Source organism: Piliocolobus tephrosceles, chromosome 7, assembly GCF_002776525.5.
Source record: "Piliocolobus tephrosceles isolate RC106 chromosome 7, ASM277652v3, whole genome shotgun sequence".
Lineage (NCBI taxonomy): Eukaryota > Metazoa > Chordata > Mammalia > Primates > Cercopithecidae > Piliocolobus > Piliocolobus tephrosceles.
This window is the reverse complement of record NC_045440.1, coordinates 1,997,018-2,016,588: the sequence shown is the minus strand read 5'-3', so window position 1 is coordinate 2,016,588 and position 19,571 is coordinate 1,997,018. Positions and strand designations below refer to the sequence as shown.

The 19,571-nt window shown below is 44.8% G+C and overlaps 1 protein-coding gene across 2 annotated transcripts in view; it reads left to right on the top strand.

The window, feature by feature from the left end:
* Nucleotides 1-1,617: 1,617 nt before the first annotated feature.
* Nucleotides 1,618-19,571, top strand: part of MSRA (methionine sulfoxide reductase A) — a 364,854-nt gene continuing 346,900 nt past the window's right edge. For both annotated transcript variants that reach the window (XM_023225263.3, XM_023225264.3), the window contains exon 1: nucleotides 1,618-2,028. In XM_023225263.3, the coding sequence (XP_023081031.1) occupies nucleotides 1,887-2,028 (142 nt within the window). In that variant the 5' untranslated portion in view covers nucleotides 1,618-1,886. The remainder of the gene's footprint in view (nucleotides 2,029-19,571) is intronic.

The following is a 19,571-nucleotide window of genomic DNA, read 5'->3' as shown; positions in this document are numbered from 1 at the left end:
ATCTGCTCTTTAAAAATGCTTCTTCTTTTATAATTGTAAAAGTAACAGCCATTGGAACACTTGAGAATGCCGTAACAACACAGAACCCTTAAAAAAGTTTAAAGACAATGAAAATCAGTAGAATCCCACTACCCTGAACAACAAAAAAATTGTATTTTTTTCCAGTTGTTCAGTGGGTGCACAACTGGGAGTGCATGCATTTTCATACATACTACATGTATACACATACACACTGCATTTGTTTTACTTTTTCATTTAACATCAAAATTGTATCAGGTTTTTTTTGTTTTTGTTTTGAGACAGGGTCTTGCTCTATTGCCCGGGCTGGAGCACAGTGGTGTGATCACAGCTCACTGCAGCCTCTACCTCTCTGGCTCCAGCGTTCCTCCTGCCGCAGCCTCCCAAGTAGTTGGGACCACAGGTGTGCGCTGCCACACCACCATGCCCAGCTACTTAAAAACATTTTTTTTTTTTTTCAGTAAAGATGGTGTCTCGAACTCCTGGCCTCCAGCAATCCTCCTGCCTCAGCCTCCCAAAGTGTTGGGATTACAGGCATGAGCCATCATGCCAAATAAGTATTTCTTCACACTAAACATTCTTCAGCTCTTAGTTGCAGAGTATTTCTAGCATGTGAAACTGCATACCATCAACCACAAAACACAGAAAAATCAGTATGTATCAAAAAGAAGTAACTGAAAAACACAAAATATTGTCTTTGACAGAATGACTATTTTTTCAGACCGTTAACTGTGACCAGGCCTTCGCAAGCCTAGAAGGGACTCCTGGGGTGTTTTCATAAAAGGCCTGTGGAACCGACTTGGTATAGCCTCATAGCAATAACAAACAGTTTAGGGATGATTTTGCCCAGGGGAAATACAAATTACAAAATCAAAGCTAGAACCTTTTTAGTGTTGTATGCCTGGCAACACACTGCATTCTACACTTAGCACTGCTAAGCCTCCTGCCCTCCTTACAGTCCAGACCACACGAAAACAAAGTGTTAACTAAATCCATGCAGGAAGCTGAGTGAAAGCTTCCTTTCTGTGGGTGCTAATCTTAAGTTCCTTCCCTTATCTGACACGACCTGCCCATTTTGGCAGAACATATGTTAAACCAAAATCTCACACAGATTAACTCCCAAGTCACTCACCTGGCTCCAACCACTTTACATTTAGTTTGAGAATTTGTCACAGGAACAAACGAAAACGATTTGAGAAACAAGAACGATACACCACCACCATTAAGTCCACCTACACTGCCTTAATGGTGCTGTTGGTGCCTTGCTCCCGCATTTCGGCCCCTGCAAAATGGGCTTAAATATATTTGTAAATACCTAACTTAACATTGAATTCATCTTCCCTATTCCGCGCACTTTGAGAACTGTGCTTAGTTTTCACTTTGGACGAATAGGAACCCTTCTGATGACCGTCCTGACAATGTCTCCAATAAAAACGGACAGTCTAGCTGGCTGCAAGGCAGGTCCTCTTCTGTCTTACTGGGCACTGCTGAACTGCGAGGTCGGGGCGACAGGGCAGGAACTTTAAATCAAACCCCATGCCCAAGGGCTCGGCGCTGTTTTTTGGCCTCTACCGCTTCACGTACTTGGTGCGACAGGCGTGCACTAGTTCTCTGCCCGAGAACTTCGTCCCGAGAGCAGAACCTCTGGCACTCGCCGGGCCACACCCCCGTCCGGGGAAGGAACACGCCCCCGGTGATATCCTGTACGGTCCCGGCCTTGGGCAACCTCGATTACGGGCGGCCGCCAACTCCGCCAGCAGCGCCCCGCGCCCCTGCCGCCCCCCGGTTCCAGCCGCGGACCCCACTCTCTGCCGACCCGCCGCCGGTAGGGCCGTCCCCCGCGACTGCCTCTCGGCTGGCGCCCTCCCATGCTCTCGGCCACCCGGAGGGCTCGCCAGCTCCTCCTCCTCCACAGCCGCTTTCCCGTCCCGAGGATGGGCAACTCGGCCTCGAACATCGTCAGCCCCCAGGAGGCCTTGCCGGGCCGGAAGGAACAGACCCCTGTAGCGGGTAAGCACGGGCCACACGGAGGGCGCGGGCGGCGATGCTGCGCATGCGCGCCTGTGCCCGGCGGCAGCGCGCCCTCCGTTGCCCGGAAGGAAGCCGCGGGCTGGCCTCTGGCGGGTCGCGGGGCGGGGGTCTGCGCAGGCGCGAAGGGGCGCCGGCCGTGGCCGGGGCGACGCTGAGGTCTAGTGACGCCCGTTTGTCTTTGTTTGGCTTCTCATCTTCTGGAGCTAAACTGGGCACTTTGAAGGAGCCTAGTGCGTCGGTCTCACTTACCCGAAGTGCATACCGTGGCGGCCCCAAGTTTTGGGCAGGAAATGTGCCGCTGGGGTCTGCCTTTGCTCGCGGGCGTCCGCGGCGCTGTGCCGGCATCCTCCTTTCTTGTCTCCTCTGCGCCGGCCGCCGGGACCCAGGGCACTTGCAGCGGGGCTGGTGCGAGTGTTGTCCCGGGAAACGCCGGAATGAGACGAGACGATGAAAACCTTAAGTGTGGAGCTGCGTCTTAGGCCAGTGTTCGGGCTGCAAGAGTCACCCCTAGTGCCCCCTCGGGCCCTAGGTTGGCCAGGCTGTCGTCAGGGGCCAGGAGCTGCCGTGTGCTGGGTCGGCTTAAAGCGATACTTCTCAAACTTGGAAAACTTTCTGGTCGTTCTCACACCAGTACTTTGGGAAAATACAATAAGAGTGAAATACTAGAAAAATGTTCACGTGCTTCGATGCCATGTAATGGTAAACTGCTATAAAAGTTATCAAAAGCTTTCAAATTCTGCTTTAGACCGCAGAAATTTCCCAGTACGAGAGCCACACTTTAGTATTACCTTAGTGCAGCGCTTCTCAAAGTGCCTGCACCTGCTGCAGCAGCAGCAGCAGCAGCATCACCTGGGATGGCCTTGCCCCATTACTGAATTGGAGACCCTGGGGGTGGAGCCCAACAAGCGCTAAAACAAGCCCTCCAGGTGATTCTAATGTACCCTGAAACTTGTAAACCACTGCCTTACAGCTGTTGGAGGATTAAGTGATGTTTAATCTTCTACACGTGGCTCAATGCCAGAGCAATTCAGCCTTTAAAACATTTCCTAGGAAGTTTCTTTTTCTTTTCCTTCAAGAATTGTTGAGGATAGGAGGAGGTCATATTGAGAGTTTGTCATCTCGTAGAATAATCGGTATGAGATTAGAAAAGGTAGAGGTTTTTGGATTAGAGGCAGTTTAGAAATTGTGTGACTGGCGTATTAATCGAATTAGCAGTTTCTGTTACCTGGTTTCCCCATCATTTCACCTCCGACTCAGCAGTAAAAGTTTATTTTTGATTCAAATGTAGAGATTGGGTTTTGAAACAAATCTAGATTAGTAAACATCTATACTTATATATATAAAATATAACCAGATTATCTAAACCTTATAAATGTATCTTAAAAATTTTTCATTCTTTTACGGGCAGGTATTTATAAGTGCATGTTTAAAGGCAATACTTCTCAAATGTGAAACTTCCTCAGCTTGTGCTGTACTTGCCGTTCACACACTACCGTATCTTTCTTTGCTATGCCTCCCATACACCAAAAAAACCAAATAATCAAAAAACTCTTGTTCAGATTTCCAAACTGGTTCAAGGTCAAGATGGACCAAAATTTACTTTGACTTTGTCTTAACCAAAGCCTTCCCAATCAGTTTCCCAATATGTAAATGACATTTTTGCTAAAAGATTAGCAAACATTTCAGAAATGAGGCAACAATTTTTTTCATATCCCCATCATAACTTTTAACTGCAAAACGTCGGGACCTGGTTCCTTTCCAGGCTCCGCTGTCTTCATATAGCTGTGCGTGTTTTTGGTACACCGACACATCTCTGTATCTGGGCCAGGAAACTTTTTTTTTTTTTTGGTGTAGGGCCAAGCCGACAGTGCATATGTCCTTATTGTTCATCTGTTGTAACTTTTTCCACAAAAAGTGTTTGAAATTTAGATTGTGGACGTTCCAGTCTCCACTCCTGAGCCTTGACAGGTTGCTGAAAGCCCTGACTGGCTCCAGAAATGGGCAGTGTTCTCTCTTCAGTGGGTTTCAGTGGCTGTAAACTTGAAACTTAAGGATTTAGTATTGTTCTGAATTCACCTCCACTGCAACTTACATCCTGTTTAACAACTCCTCCCTTGTCCACATTGCCTCCATCTATGTCTGTTGTTATTTGTACCCTGACTCTCAAAAGTGGCGTGACAAAAGCATCACCTTTTGACTTCAGAAGGCCTGTTTCTTTAGTGCCTTTAGATCAGCCTAGTATCAGGTGTGTACCATTACCAAATACTTGTGGTGTTAAGGATTATCATCTTAGCATTCATCCTACCATTTATTATATTCTTAAGGACAATTCCACTCTTTTACAAACTGTGGCCAAGTTTTCCACCTTGCGAGGAGTCAAAGCTTCAAACTTTTTCAATGTCTAATTTATCCCAGGCTACCTAAAATGGATCAAAACATGAACAGGCCTACTTGGGTGAGTGGTGAAAACTGAACCTGCCCTGGACCGCCTCATTTGCAGCCTTCTCTGTTCAGGTTAGGGGGCGTCTGGGTAGCGCTGGCTGGCTGGTAGGGCACACGGCAATGTGTCTGCCCTGTATGTGGAGATGGTCTCATTCTGCTTCAGTGCTTGACCACCAAGCAATACTCTGAGAACTTGGGACTGAGGGACAAGGGGAATTCATTCTTGTTGAACTGTATTGGTATTATATCGTTCAAAATAGGCTGCAGGTAGAAGGCTCGTCATTAAAACCTCAGAGTGCCTTCCATTTTGTTAAGATGTGGGTTCCTTGCAGTCAGAACTGATCTTATTTCTGGTGAATTATTATAATTATTGTAAAAGTCCAATATGGTTTGATTCTGTGTCCTCACCTAAATCTCATTTCGAGTTATAATTCCCACGTGTTGGAGGAGGGGCCTGGTGGGAGGTGATTGAAACATGGGGAGTGGACTTACCCCTTGCTGTTCTCGTGAGAGTGAATGAGTTCTCACGAGATCTGATTATTTAAAAGTGTGTAGCTTCCCCCTTTGCACTCTCTCTCTTTCTCCTGTTGCCTTGTGTGAAGAAGTGCCAGCGTCCCCTTCTGCCATGATTGTAAGTTTCCTGAGGCCTCCCTGGCCCTGCTTTCTGTGCAGCCTGTGAAACTGTGAGTCAATTAAACCTCTTTTCTTTATAAGTAACCCTGTCTCAGATAGTTCTTTATGGCAGTGTGAGAATGAACTAACACAAAGCCCAACTTTTATGTAGAACTTGTTTTTGCATATTGGAAACATTGCTAATCTGTGTTTGGGAATGAATCTTACCTTATAGAGTATCAGTGGGATCAGGTGTTTGGGATTTGGAGCTGTCGTTTAAAATAACTTTGACAAGTTCGATTCTATCTTGGCTTTCTTTCGTTTACGTTCTTAGTGTTCATTGTATTTTTTTGATACAGTGCTTTTTTGGGCACTAATAGATGTTAAAAACAGATGTAGAGCACCAACAGAAGGTATCCTTTTTTAAGAACTTTAAATAGAAAAAAACAGTAGAACAATGTATTAATCCAAAAGATGGCTCTTTGAAAAAAAATTGGACTACACCAATAACATTTATAAACAATTTTCTCAAGAAAAATAAGAAAGTACAAATATACAAAAGAAGACTTGAGGAGATCGTAAAAACAGGTAATTTGAAGAATAATAGGAGACTACCTGAACTCTTTGAAAATAAATTTTAAAACTTTGATGAAAGTGATAATTTTTAGGAAAATATAATTAATCCTGATTGACCTGAGAACAGGTAGAAAATTTAAGCAGGTTGATTTTTATAGAAGAAATAAAGCTATTAAAGATTTACCTCCTCCCAAAGCCTTATGTCCAGTTTCACCAAGAGTACCTACTGAATATTTAAAGAGCAGATAATTCCAGAGTAGGAATAAATTGCTATTTCCTTAACATGATAACGCATCTATTTCAACCCAAAAGCCCACTTTAGGCTTCATGAAGAAATATTGAGATTTCCACTGTTGTTCAGACCAAGATGAGGAGTGAGCACAGCCTAGTACCTTTTTACCAGGTGTGCACTGTTAGCAAATTTTTTGGTGTTATCTTAGTTTTAATCCCACCTTTAAAAATACATCATAACTTCTTTGTATTAAGGAAACTTCCACCTTTTTATTAAGTGTGATCTAGTCGTTGATTTATACTTCGTAAGGAGGTAAGATTCAAACCTTTAAACTTTTTATTTTTTTATGTCTCCCAGGCTACCTAAATTGGATTAGAACATGAACTGGCCTACTTTGAGTGATTGGTTATTATTTTACATTGTAGGTACAGCCAATGTGGTCAGACAAAGCAATTCGAGAAGTACAAAAAAGGAAAAAGATCAGAAGTTCTTAAATACATAAGGGAATGTAGCATTTGATAAAGGTGGTATCTCAAGTCAGTGGGGAAAAGGGGAAATATTCAATAAATGATGTTGGGACAGCTGGGTAGCCATATGGAAAAAAAGGTTGGCTCTCTACACCGTAAGACGGGATAAATTTTAATGTTTGATGGAATAAATTCCAGATACATAATAGCTCACACTTGTTAAGTGTCTTATATACCAGGCACTGTAGTAATTTACTAATACATTTAATCCTCACAGTAACCCAAAGAAGTAGTGACTATTATCACCACTGATAGATGTGGAAACTGAGACCCATAGATGTTAGGCAGTTTAAACAACATACATTGCTAATAAGTAGTGGAGCTGGGGTATGAACCTATCAGTTTGGCTATAGAGTTTCTGGCCTTAACTCCTATACTCTTTTTCCATTTAGATAATTGTAAAAAATGAAACAAAGTATGAGAATAGAATGTTTTTATAATCCGGGTGTGAGGATAAGCCATGACCTAACCATGACTTGAAAATCAGAAAACATAAAAGAATGATAAATTAGATCATATCACAGTAAACTCTTCTGCATGGCAAAAATCACCATAAGCAAAGCCAAAAGACTAGCTATGGTAAATAGTTGCAATTCATATCATAGATGAAGGACCAATCTTTTTAGTTATATAAGAAGCTTCTAGAAATAAGAAAAACACCAACATCCATTAGAAAGATAGACATCAGGTTATGAACAGACCGTTTACAGAAAAGTACAGTTGACTCTTAAGCATATAAAAAGATGCTCAGCTTCACTTATAATGAGAATGCAAATATCATTTTCATTTTTCAGATTGGGAAAAATCCAGAACTTTGATGATACACTGTGTTGGTAAATTTTTAAGGAAAAAGACACTCTTATACATTGCTGGCAAGAGTATAAATTGGCTCAACTCTTATGGAAGGCAGTTTGGTTGTATCTATGAAATTTAAATTCATACACCTTTTGACCCAGGAATTCAATTTCTGAGAATTTATCCTCTGAACGTAACTTCCATGCATGCCAAATGATGACTGTACCAGGTTATTCACTGCAGCTTTGTTTGCAATAGCACAGGACTGGAAACAACCCAGATGCCTATCAATAGTGGCTAGTTAAATAAATTATGGTTCATTGTCACAATGGATATGCAGCTGTAAAAAAGAATGTGGAACATCTGTATGAATGGGTATGGGGGGATTGCCAAGATGTAGCGTTAAGTGAAAAAAGCAAGGTCTTAACAGTGTGTATATATAGAGTATTCTAATTTTTCTGTGAACAGAAGGGAAAATAATATGTATAGAGAAACTTTGAAAGGATAGCTAAGAAATTAATAGTTGGGGAGGGGGCTGTGTAATGAGATGAGAATCGATGGAAGCATAGACTTCTTAATGCTTCTTTTGTAACTTGCTTCTTGTAATGTGACTGCATTTGTGAATTAAATAACTCCACTTGGAAGATGATCTGTCTTGCTGTTTTTAGTCTAATTGACCACCTTTCTGTCATCTTTTGTCATACTTATTTCAAGTTTTTTTTTTTTTTTTTTCCAATTTTGCTCTCTTTTTCTTGTCAAGTACATCTTTTTTCTCCAACTTGCTTTTGTAATCAAAATCTACATTTTGGCGTGATTTAAAAATCTAAATTGAGAGTGAAATCGGAATAAGTTAATCCAAGTCATTTTACATTTCATAAATATTCATTTATATGGAAGCATCAATTGTGGTGGCATCATTTATACAAAGAACAGATCTTTGGGGACGAATTCCTTCCACTATTATGTAGAAAGCATTATGTGTATTTCTTTTATTGTGAGTGATGTACATTGATTTTTAAAAGAAAATGATAGAAAACAGTTTTCCTTTTAGAGAAGTTTTCCCCAGTGTGTGATTAATTTCTAAATTGTGGGATACAGAACTGTGATTTCCCCTCTTTGCATCCTGCCCAGAGCTCTTTGATTTTACAACCTGTTCCAGAACGTTTTGTGTTTCCCTGAAGTCCCTGGGAGGAGGGTATTCAGTACCTCCCACAACGTGATCCTTACCTACTTTCCCAGTCTTTTTCCCCACGGTGTCCCCATAGAACCCCATCTCCTGCCTAATGTGTTTTACTGTTCTGCCTCTGTATTGCTCACACGACCATACCCATAGTGTGGATTGCACACTCGGATCTTTTTACTTATTCATTCATTAAATGTCTATTAAAGGCCTGCTTAGGAAAGACCTGTGTTGTCCATATATCCTTATCATCAAGGAAGCATCCTTGAAATTTTCCCTGCCCTTATTCCATTTCTCCCAGAAATCCATCCCTTTTCTCTCCAACTTAAGTGATCCCTTTCTTATCTACTGGACAAATAGCTATGTACTACTTTATGAATCCTTTCTATGGCATCTTGCATTGCTAATTAGATGTTTTATTGCACAGAACTTGCACAATCTGTCTCACCTCCCCACGTGGTAAGCTCACAGCACTTCCCCAAGAGTGCTGCCCACACCAGGCAGTCAATAGTGGTTTATGGACTTTGGGAAGAATATGGTTAATGCCTGAGAACAAAGACCAGAAATGTGGTCTTTTTGTGTGACCACGATTATACAGAGAAGTTAACAGAGCTGCTCCCATAGTCCATGGGGCATGTTCTGAGTTCTTTCAGTAGTGGTGATGGATTTTTGCTGATTTCTCTGAACTTCTCCCTGAGTTATTTTTGTGACTTTGGCCAGGATGAAGGGTGGGGAACCCCTCATCTTTAGATCTCTGAGTGGAGACTTGTTAGGCATCTGCAGCAGTGGTGGAGAAAAGGTCATCAAGCTCAGTGCAGTCCACGTGGGGCCTTGGCCTGCGACCCTCAGGCTCAGGAGTCACTGTGAGCCCCTGCCTTGGGTGGCGGAGGGAGGAGAGGAGGACAGCTGACCCAAGGAGTGGGAGGCTGGTTAGGTGAGGAGACATCAGCCTGGGGCATGGGTCTCATGAGTGTGAGTGGCCCCCAGGCCCTCAGCAAGGACCAGAGTGGAGGCCTCTTTGCTAAGCTTGGTGTGGCTCCTGCATGGGTCCCAGCAGCCTGCCTGCCATTGATCACCCCTTACTCCTTGGCAGATGGCCAGGCCCCTTCCCATGCAGCAGCAGCTGGCTGGCCCTGCCCTCCTGTGCTAGCTGACATCACCAACCCTCTGGGGATGTATGGAAGACTGAATTCTGCAAGAGATGCTTTCAGGGTGTTAGTGCATGATGAATGGAAGTTGTAGATCTTCTACAGGCTGCTCTTATCTTTCTCACATCATAAACTCCAAGTTTGAGAGCATCACAATATTCATTGATATGTGTAGCACTACATAGTGAACTGAGGGCAGGAATTGACTTATTCTTTGTGCCTGGAACACAGTAAGCTGATGATAAATACTTGTTGGAAGACTGTAGCATATAACCTGTTGAGTTCTTTGGGAGGCCAGGCTTCCTCTGAGCAGTATCATGCCAATAGACACACGCATGTTATGTATTATGGCACGTAATCGGTAAGGCCATAAGTGTTTGAGTAATGGGGAGGAGTACAGTGCATTGAAGGATACAGGGAGCATCCGGGTTTGGGGGCTCAGGCCTGCCATTTGTGGTTATGTTATTGGTTTTTCCTGTCACATCAGAAAACTTTATTTGCTGGATGGAATTTCTGCAGCCAAATGAAAATGTATGTGATAGGAGTGGATCGTGTTAGCCAAGTCAGATTTCTAATGAGGCCCTGAGTTGTCATAAGGTAGCGATTCCACTGTTTCCACTGGTGTCTGTCTCCTTACCACATTTTAAGCTAAAAGAGGTAAGAAGTCAGGAGGGTAAGAGTCTGGCCATGGCTTTGCTTTCTTCTCTTGCCTCCAACCACCCTTGTCTGAAATCTACATTTCACCTTGGGAAAGTTCTGCCTTTCTGTTTCCAAATACTTTTGAGATGCTGTAACCCTGAACTCAGATCTAAAACCAGACTTACCATTTGCTTCCAAAAGATTGACTGCATATTTTAATTTCCCAACCTCTCTCAATGGCACTGCTCTCCTGTCAAATTCCAGAAGCCACAGTCAGGGTCAGCTTTGAGCCTTACCTCTGCATTTGAGTTATCCTTCCTCCCATGAGTCCCGATGACTTCTTTCCTTCATTGGTCTCTGATCTGTCTTCACTCTCCCCTGCCTGAGCTGTTCAGAGCATTATCAACATCTACCTCAAATTTGAATTTCATTCTCTCTCTGCTTAGGGAACAGCAGCGACTCTGACCTGTCCAATGACACTCTTCAGTGCTGGACACTTTCTGTGATTTGCTGCTGGCCTCAGTGTTCCAGATCTCCACTTCCACCCTGAGGCTGGCTCCTGCTCTGAGCTCCTTCCTCCCAGGTTGCTGTGGTCTGAATGCATATGTGCCCCTACTGAATTCACATTAGAATCCTCACCTGCCAGGTGATGGGATTAGGAAGTGGGGGCTTTGGGAGGTGAATAGTCATGAGGGTGGAACCTGCATGAATAGGATTAGTGCCCTTATAAAAGAGACCCCAGAGAACTAGCTAGTCTCTTCGGCCATATGAGGACACTGTGAGAAGGCACTGTCCGTGAACCAGAATTTGGGCTCTCACCAGACACCGAACCTGCCAGCGCTTTGATCTTGGACTTCCAGTCTCCAGTGCTGTGAGAAAGAAGATTCTATTGTTGATAAGCTGCCAGGTTATGGTAAATTGTTACAGCAGCCTGACGGACTGCGACACAGGATGTTTTCTGTTTTTCTTGCAGCCTTGTCTAAAACATCTTGGGACTTTCAAGGCTAAAGTTGGCTTCTTCCACTTCTCTGCCGCCCCTTGGGGCTGTTTCAGCTTAGATTGCTCTTAGAGTTGGAGCTGGAACTAGGGCTTTGGGACTCTGTTTTGTGCTTTCATTTCAGTGTCTCTCCTTGGGGAGATGGAGGTAGAATCCCTTTGGTGCTTGGTGATAGTCATTTTCCCTCCTGTGTTTTCTGAACTCCTAGCCTGGTTATGGAAGCTGCTGGCATGATCAGAGTTCTCAGATTCCAGCTGCTTTCTCCTGGATATCCTATCAAAATGCTCTCGCCGTTCAGTGAGATACTCAATGACTTTGACTCATGATGCCAAATGCTTGATTTTTTCCCTCACCAGAGGCCTGTGTGTCCTCTGGGTTAGCTGGTACCTCTTCTGTAAGCTGGGCCTCTTATGAAAGGGGACATAGACTATTGCCCAATGTTTAAAAAAAAAAAAAAAAAAAGGTATGGTTACTTGTATTTCTGTAGGAATTTTGTATCCTTTCATGGAAGTACTTCTATAGTGTTTCTCAGCAGGGTATATTTCTGATCCACTAACTTGTTGAACAAGTGTATTAAATTTGCATCATAATACAGCAAAGGCTAGTAGTAATGAAACTGGAAGAAATGTGGTGACAATATATTTAGATGATTATATTATAATTACATTAAAGTATAAAATTTAGGAACATCGGATGTCTTCCCAGAGCATGTTTATAAAATGATTTCTTTCAAAGATGTTACCATAGGAAAGTAATATTAGTGTTGAATTTTCCTTTAAAAAGTTTTCATGTTTTACCTTTGATTTAAAAAAATTAGTTTGCCATTAGATATTTTATACTTTGCGTAGGTCAAAAGTTATGTGCAAAATTAAAAAGCATTGTTCAGATGAGGCTACAAATTATTCTTTGGCCTGCTGAAAAGATCTGATATTTTAACAGATTGTACCCAAAAGAGAAGAGTCATGAAAATGAAATACTTTGAGGGAATTCATAGCTTTCCAGCTGGGGAAAATGAGACCTGAAGTAAAAAATTTTGAATGCACTGTCGTTAGCAGATGAAAAGAAAACCGCGTAAGAGTTTGCAGAATGGAATAGCCGGCAGCCACAGAGCCCCCCCGAGAAAGCATTGCATTGCTGAGAACTCCATTGCCTTACCTCTTTCAGAGAGACAGTTTATAAAGAGCCACCTCATCTACCAGTGAGCCTTCTGCAGGGACTTCTGCTGGTCCCTGGGGTGTCTGGCTTACCATTCAGCATTCCTTGCACCCTGAGATGTGTGCATCAGCATGAAGGAGTGCTTCTCAGAGCCCCAGGGTGTCTGAGTGGTCCTGATAACAGGATGCTCAGGCAGTCTGTCCCTGACCAGCCAATCCATTTGACCTTCCTTGCTTAGGAATTGCTGGCATTTATTTTCTTTACTACTCATTTGGTATGCAGTCATATTATTTGAAGACTTCATATATTGTCTTTTTATTGTTTATGATAGTGATTAATGTATTTCTCTTTTCTCTATAATGGCATTGCAAATTTAATGAGAGCTTAGTTACTTATGTGGATCCCTCCCACACCTACGCATGTCTGTTACATGATAACCGTTAGTTAAATGAACTAAAGAATGATTGAGCTTATACTCTGTGGTATTGTATTTGGAAGCTGTGTGTTCAATAAAAACTCTTTTAGTATAATTCAGGCCAATAGGTATTAATATTAATGAATCTCAATAAATGGAAGCTATGTTTTTACCTTCTAGCACAAACCATTCATCTTCAGAAATTTTGTTATGATTGTGTGTGTGCGTGTCCAATGGCTGACTTTCCAAGCAGTTATTAGAAGAGATCTGAGTTTTTAGCTTCTGCATTACTATTCATGTTCAATATTTATGGAAGAGAAGTCTTTCTACAAATATGTAAAAATATTGGTGAGTGAAGGAAATGGCTCCCAGTATGACAGAAGAAAATATCCTAGAGAGATCCACAGTTATCTTCAGTTTCCCCAAGGTTGTGTTTACATAAAAAAGACATTGTTTTATGTTCTAGCATCAAGAGATGATTTTATGATCTAACAGATTCCACGAAGAACTCTCGTAAGGTGGTTCTCAGTCCCGGCATAACTGCTTCGGAGATCCCAGAGCAATATTAGTCTCTGGATTTATTGGTTTTGCTGCATTCTGTTAGCATCATTCATATTTTTCTCCCAAGGGTACCACTTTCCTCCCTTTTGCTAATACCAAGATATGGAAACTCATTTATGCCGTGGAGTGTGATGCTGGGAAATGAAGGCTTGCTTATTACCTCTCCACAGGACCTTTCGTGACCATACTTCGATGTCTGCCGCCTCAGTATAAATAGGCACATTCAGAAATGTGTTCTCTAGTGAAGGACATGTTGGCTTGGCGGAAAGCTCAGGGACTTCGCGTTTGGACTGTGAGTCGGAGCTGCACATCATGTGCTTACTGGCTGTGTGACCTTGGATCAATTTGCCTCAGTTTTCTCATTTGTAAAACAGACAGTGGCTATTTCTGGGAATAGATGAGAGAAAAGGGAAAGAGCCTAGAATGGTACCTGGCTCCTGCCAGATGCACAGAATGTTTGTTTTGCAGTGTGATGGGTCCAGTAGGGACACTTAGGGAACAGTGTACTGTCATGCTGTTGCCCCGTTTTGTAAGAGTGACTGATGGCTACGTGACATCACCACACTTCCTGCAAGAGCTGCGGTGTGTGGCAGGCAGCTAAGCTGTAGGTGCACACGGCCTTTAGCTCCACCTGAGCTCCAGCCTTCCTTTTTGGAGGACTGGCCTCTGGGTCCACCTGTGAAGCAGGAAGGTTGATTATTACTTAAACCCATAGTCCTATAACCTCTTGGGAAAAGATTCTCTCAGAATGACTCTTGATGGTCAACATGGGTGTGCATTTATGCAGCTTCCATTCCCATCGCTTCCTGCAGGCAGCGTTGTTCCTGATTGCCCCAGTCGGAATTGCTTTGCAGGGCAGTGAGCTCCCTTTTGGCAGAAGAAAGAGTCAAACAGAGGCTGGGAGGTTCCCTTACACACAGTGGTGGCTGGCTTGGGAGTGCCTCCCAGCTCTGGATTCTACTCTCCTAGTCTCCTGCCTTTCCGCAAGTGTCTCCACCCAGCTCCGACAGAGTGGGTAGCATCAGGAGAAGGGAGTGCAGGGATGAGTGTTGTGGGATCTCAACATTTAAGAGCGGACGATGGGGGGTGGGGGAAGAGCATACACTGGGGCCGGGTAGGGGGAGGGAGAACAGTAGAAAAAGAAAAGCTAATGCCTGCTGGGCTTAATCCATAGGTGATGCGTTGATGGGTACATGTGTGCCATGGTTTGCTGCACCTATGTAATAAACCTGCACATTCTGTACATGTATGTCAGAACTTAAAGAGCAGAGGACAAGGAGCCTCCAGGTTCATGTGGAAAAAGTAGTTAGAAAAGCAAAGAGTACTCAGGAAACCAAGAGAAATGAGAACATCAGGAAGAAATGGATGGTCGGCCACAGTCATTGCATTTGGCAACCAAAAGCTTTTGCCAGCAGTGATGGGCGAAAACAGGGAGGGCAGGAGCCAGGCACCATGGCCAGGTGGGAAGTGTGGAGACCTGCAGATCCTGGCTTCTCTTTCAACAGCTTGGCTGGAAATAAGGTAGCAGGTTCAAAAGGGGTAGGGTTTTTAAAGGTGGGAGAGACTCAAAAATGTGTGTATTCTAAAGGGGGAAGATAGGGGAAGATGTCGAAGAAAATCTAAATTTTGTACTACTGTTTGTTGTTTTATACACGAATTCTTTTTGACTACCTGTCTCCTTTTTTTTTTTTGTAGAGACAGGGTCTCCCTATATTGTTCAGGCTGGTCTTCAACTGCTGAGATCGAGTGATCCTCCCTCCTCAGTCTCCCTGAGTGTTGGGATTACAGCCATGAGCCACCAGGATTGGACCCCTTTTGTTTTTTTAATTCATAGTTATTTTTCTGCTCTTTCTCTTCTCAGCCTCCCTCACTCCTCCCTCCTTCGCTTGCTTTCTGAGGCTTCTGACAACTCATCTGTTAATGAGTTTTTTACAGTCCTGTCCTTCTGGAGGCCCTCAGTGCCGCATGGAATCTGGACCGGGCGACTTATTGTCCATTTAGGAGACTCTTGGTGTCCATTGGTCCAACTGACTCATCCCGGGCCGTGTGTTAGCCCCCTATAATCCTCTGCGTTGTTGCTACAGTATTTATGTGTCAAGATGTATCTCACAGCATCTTATTCACCCTAATATTAGTGACAATATTCACTAATATTTTCACTTCTGTGCTTAATTCCTTGAAGGTTTGGGATTTAGGCCCAACCAATTTCTGTGGAGAGCAGTAGCATAGGAAATTAAACACACAAAATAAAAGTTTGATTTAGAACTGCTATAAAGCCAAATTGGGAAAATGTAGTCGCTGTTTTCCAGTAAGTACACAGTAACGGGTGTTTTGGATGGGGAGAGGTGAGTACTATAGAGATGTCCCTACAGTTTTGAAATTTCCTTTTCTGCTTTTTTTTTTTTGAGGCGGAGTCTTGCTCTGTCGCCCGGGCTGGAGTGCAGTGGCCGGATCTCAGCTCACTGCAAGCTCCGCCTCCCGGGTTCCCGCCATTCTCCTGCCTCAGCCTCCCCAGTAGCTGGGACTACAGGCGCCGCCACCGCGCCCGGCTAGATTTTTGTATTTTTAGTAGAGACGGGGTTTCACCGTGTTAGCCAGGATGGTCTCGATCTCCTGACCTCGTGATCCGCCCGTCTCGGCCTCCCAAAGTGCTGGGATTACAGGCTTGAGCCACCGCGCCCGGCCTCTGCTCTTCCTTTCCCTTCTCTTCCTCCTCCTTCCCCTCCTCCTTCCCTCAGCCGGTTTGCTATCCAGTGGAATACCCACGGTGGAGCCCAGGATGGAAGCTGAAACGTGAGAGGTGTGTGGACGGTTGGTGTGGGCGTACGTTCACATGCATAGGTGGAGCCTGGTGTGATGGAGGTGGGTCCTGTAGGCTCACTGGGGACCCTCGCCCTGGCCCCCTTCACATGGCTCCTGTGGTGCGGGACCGGCCACGGAGACTCTGCCCTCAGGCACCAGTGACCCCTGGGGTGGGTCATCTGACCCTGTCTGGACAGCGTCTCCTTCCTGCAGCTTGTGTGCCTGTTTTCCAGAGAATGGGAGCTGTAAACTGAAGCTCTAGGGCTGGCAGCCGCCATGGTGCTGCACCCTGGAGGAGAACTGCTTCCAGCAGGAGAGGTTGGGGCCCATGGGAGGAGGCGGAAGTGGTGGCTGGTCCCGCTGCCTCCAGGCTCCTGAGCTCTCGCCACGCTCCTGCCCTTCCCGTGGCTTCACTCTTCAGCATTGCCTTGGATTCTTTGACCAAAAACAACCAGTCCCTGTTTCTCTTGACCTCTCTTTCCTGAAGCCACTCCAAGTTGGAATTTTTTCACCTGCAAGTGATTGAACATAGATGTCTTCTTATCCTTAACAAGGTTCCTCTCCAATGGAAAATAAATGAGGATCACATTTGGAGCCAGTGGTCCCTTGCTAGCTTTTCACACGAGCCACGCTTAGAAGCTGTGCTAGGGCCGCAGGCGTGCTGGACGTTTGTGTTGTTCCAATGTTCACTGCTGTGTCCTGAGACTCTGCCACTGGCAGGATCCTACCTGTGAGGTTCTGGGGACTGCTTCCCCATCCCGCAGAGTTTAGTGTTGCCCCCAGGCTCGCAGGTTTCAAGAACCAGGTGAGAGATAGCACCTGGCTGGGCGTATGATCTGGTACTTTTAAAAATTTTTTTTAGGCGGGGTCTCACTCTGTGGCCCAGGCTGGAGTGCAGTGGCACAATCTTGGCTCACTGTAGCCTCAACCTCCTGGGCTTAGGTGATCCTCCCATCTCAGCCTCCCAAGTAGCTGGGACTAACAGGCATGTGCCACCATGCCTGGCTAAGTATTTTTTGTAGAGACAGGGTCTCGCAATGTTGCCCAGGCTTGTCTCGAACTCATGGGCTCAAGCAGTCTGCCTGCCTAGGCCTCCCAAAGTGCTGGGCTTACAGGTGTGAGCCACCACGTAGGACCATGTTTGTTCTAGAAAAATAAAGCTCTTTAATTACAGGAACATCACAGCTTACCACCTTTCTCACTAGCAGCCATAACGTGAGCTCCTGGTAGAAATGAATAGCTCCCTTATGAAACCTGACCTTAAGTGTCACATCATGAAGCTTTGGGTCTCCTTCCTTCCCCGCAGTGTCCCTCCCTGCACAATTTAAGGAAAACCTTTCCTAGTCGTTCATATTTGGTGCTTGGGTGCTAAGCGTGACAGGGCTCTTGGCTATCCAGCCATGCCCATGAGCCACAGTGTTTCCCCCTCAGCTGGGCTTGTTCTTTCATCAGAGCCAAGGTGAGAAGCCACTGTGGCCCCACAGAAGGATCACTGAGAGTGGGCTCAGGAATTCTGGGTTTTGGCTTGCTATTAATTTGCTGTGCAGCTTTGAGCAATTTACCTAACTTCTCTGGTCACAAATTCGCTTACTTATGAAAAGGGCTTGAAAGCAAAGTTCCTGGAGGCTCTTCTTTCCTCCTGACCTATGGTGATTTTAAGTGCATTCTTGTGTTATGCTGAGTACTTTCTCTCTTCCTGTCAGAATTATTCTCCTTTCCTCAGAAGCTGATGGATTGGAACTCTAAGCCACACATCTTTCTTGCATGGTCTCGTTGCTGCTCTCCCCCCTCTTTTTCTGTTTTTCCCCTTGAGGCAAAGGCAGAGAAAGAAGATGGAGGCCTAGCAGCCTGGTTGCTAATACAGTTATGACATTCTTCTTCTCAGTCTAGGGGAAGTTACTCTGGCAATTATGAATCCATATCCCTGCCTCGGAACTAACTTTATCCGCCCTTATTATTGTTTCATTTCAATGGGATGGCTTCTTGCAGATTTTTTTTTAAGTCTTCCCCCCCACCCCCCGAAATTTCTTACAGAGACCAACCCTGTTTTCTCTGAATATTTGAAAGTATAGTTGAAACTCAGGCAGTTTGGAAGCAGAACCATGCTGTGATTTCCTCTAGGAGCCGAGGTTCTTTGCACATGGACTGCACACGGGCCTTGTGCTTTGTGAACTGTCAGTTCTGTGCCAGCCTGCATCTGTCTCTTTTTTTTTTGTTGTGTTTTTTTAGAGAAGTTCTCACTCTGGAGTGGAGGCTGGAGTGCAGTCGAGCAATCCCAGCTTACTGCAGCCTTGAACTCCTTGGCTCAAGCAATCCTCCCACCTCAGCCTCCCGAGTGGCTGGGACTGCAGGCTTGCATTACCATGCCTAGCTAATTTTTTTTTTTTTTTTTAATTTCTAGTAGAGATGAGGTCTTGCTGTGCTGCCCAGGCTAGTCTTGTGCTCCTGGACTCAAGCCATCCTCCTGCCTCGGCCTCCCAAAGTGCGGGGATTGTAGGTGTGAGCCACTGTGCCTGGCCTTGGCAGCTTCATCTTCAGTGTGAAATTTATTTACAGCTTTTCTTCCTAAAGACTAGTCTTTCCTAATTACCACGTGCAGTGTCTTCCGTACTGCTGAAGGCTGTTGAGCAAGGCATAGTCCAGATAAACTGTCTTGACAGAGAAGTAGCAAATGGGAAACAGGCTGAGGTTGGATGCTGGGGAGATGCCTGGGCAGGATGTCACAATATGGATTAAAATGGAGGTGGGGCAGGGCAAGGCCAGAGGCTAAGCCAGCGCAGCAGGGGGTGGCAGGCCTGTCTGGGCTGCACACAGGTTCAGTTGGAGGGCTGTCCACAGCAACAGCAGGAAGGGGTAGATCAGGAGGCGTCATATAAGAACTAGGCAGACAGGGCAGGGGATGATTCCATGTGGAGGGGCCTGCTCTGAGGCGGCTGGTGCTCCTTTGGTGGTCTGAACCTGGCATCCTGTAGCTGACTTCCATAACCCACTTGGCATTTGGGCCTCCTGCTCCTTGGCTTAGTCCCTAGTTCCTTGCCATGGGAACGTGAAGCTCTCCTTAACATTTCTCTAAATTCTGGAGTGTGTGTGTGACTAGGGGAGTTTGTGTTCTCACGATTACTTCTGCCTCAAGGTTCGGGCATCCCCAGATGCGCTCTCCTTTTCACACTGAATCGACTCCTTTATTTATTTTATTTATTTATTTATTTATTTATTTATTTATTTATTTAGAGACGGAGTCTTACTCTGTCGCCCACGCTGGAGTGCAGTGGGCGTGATCTTGGCTCACTGTAATCTCCGCCTCTCGGGTTCAAGCAGTTCTCCTGTCTTGGTCTCCCGAGTAGGTGGGCTTACAGGCACCCACCACCACTCCCAATAAATCTTTGTATTTTTAGTAGAGATGGGGTTTCACCATATTGGCCAGGCTGGTCTCGAACTCTG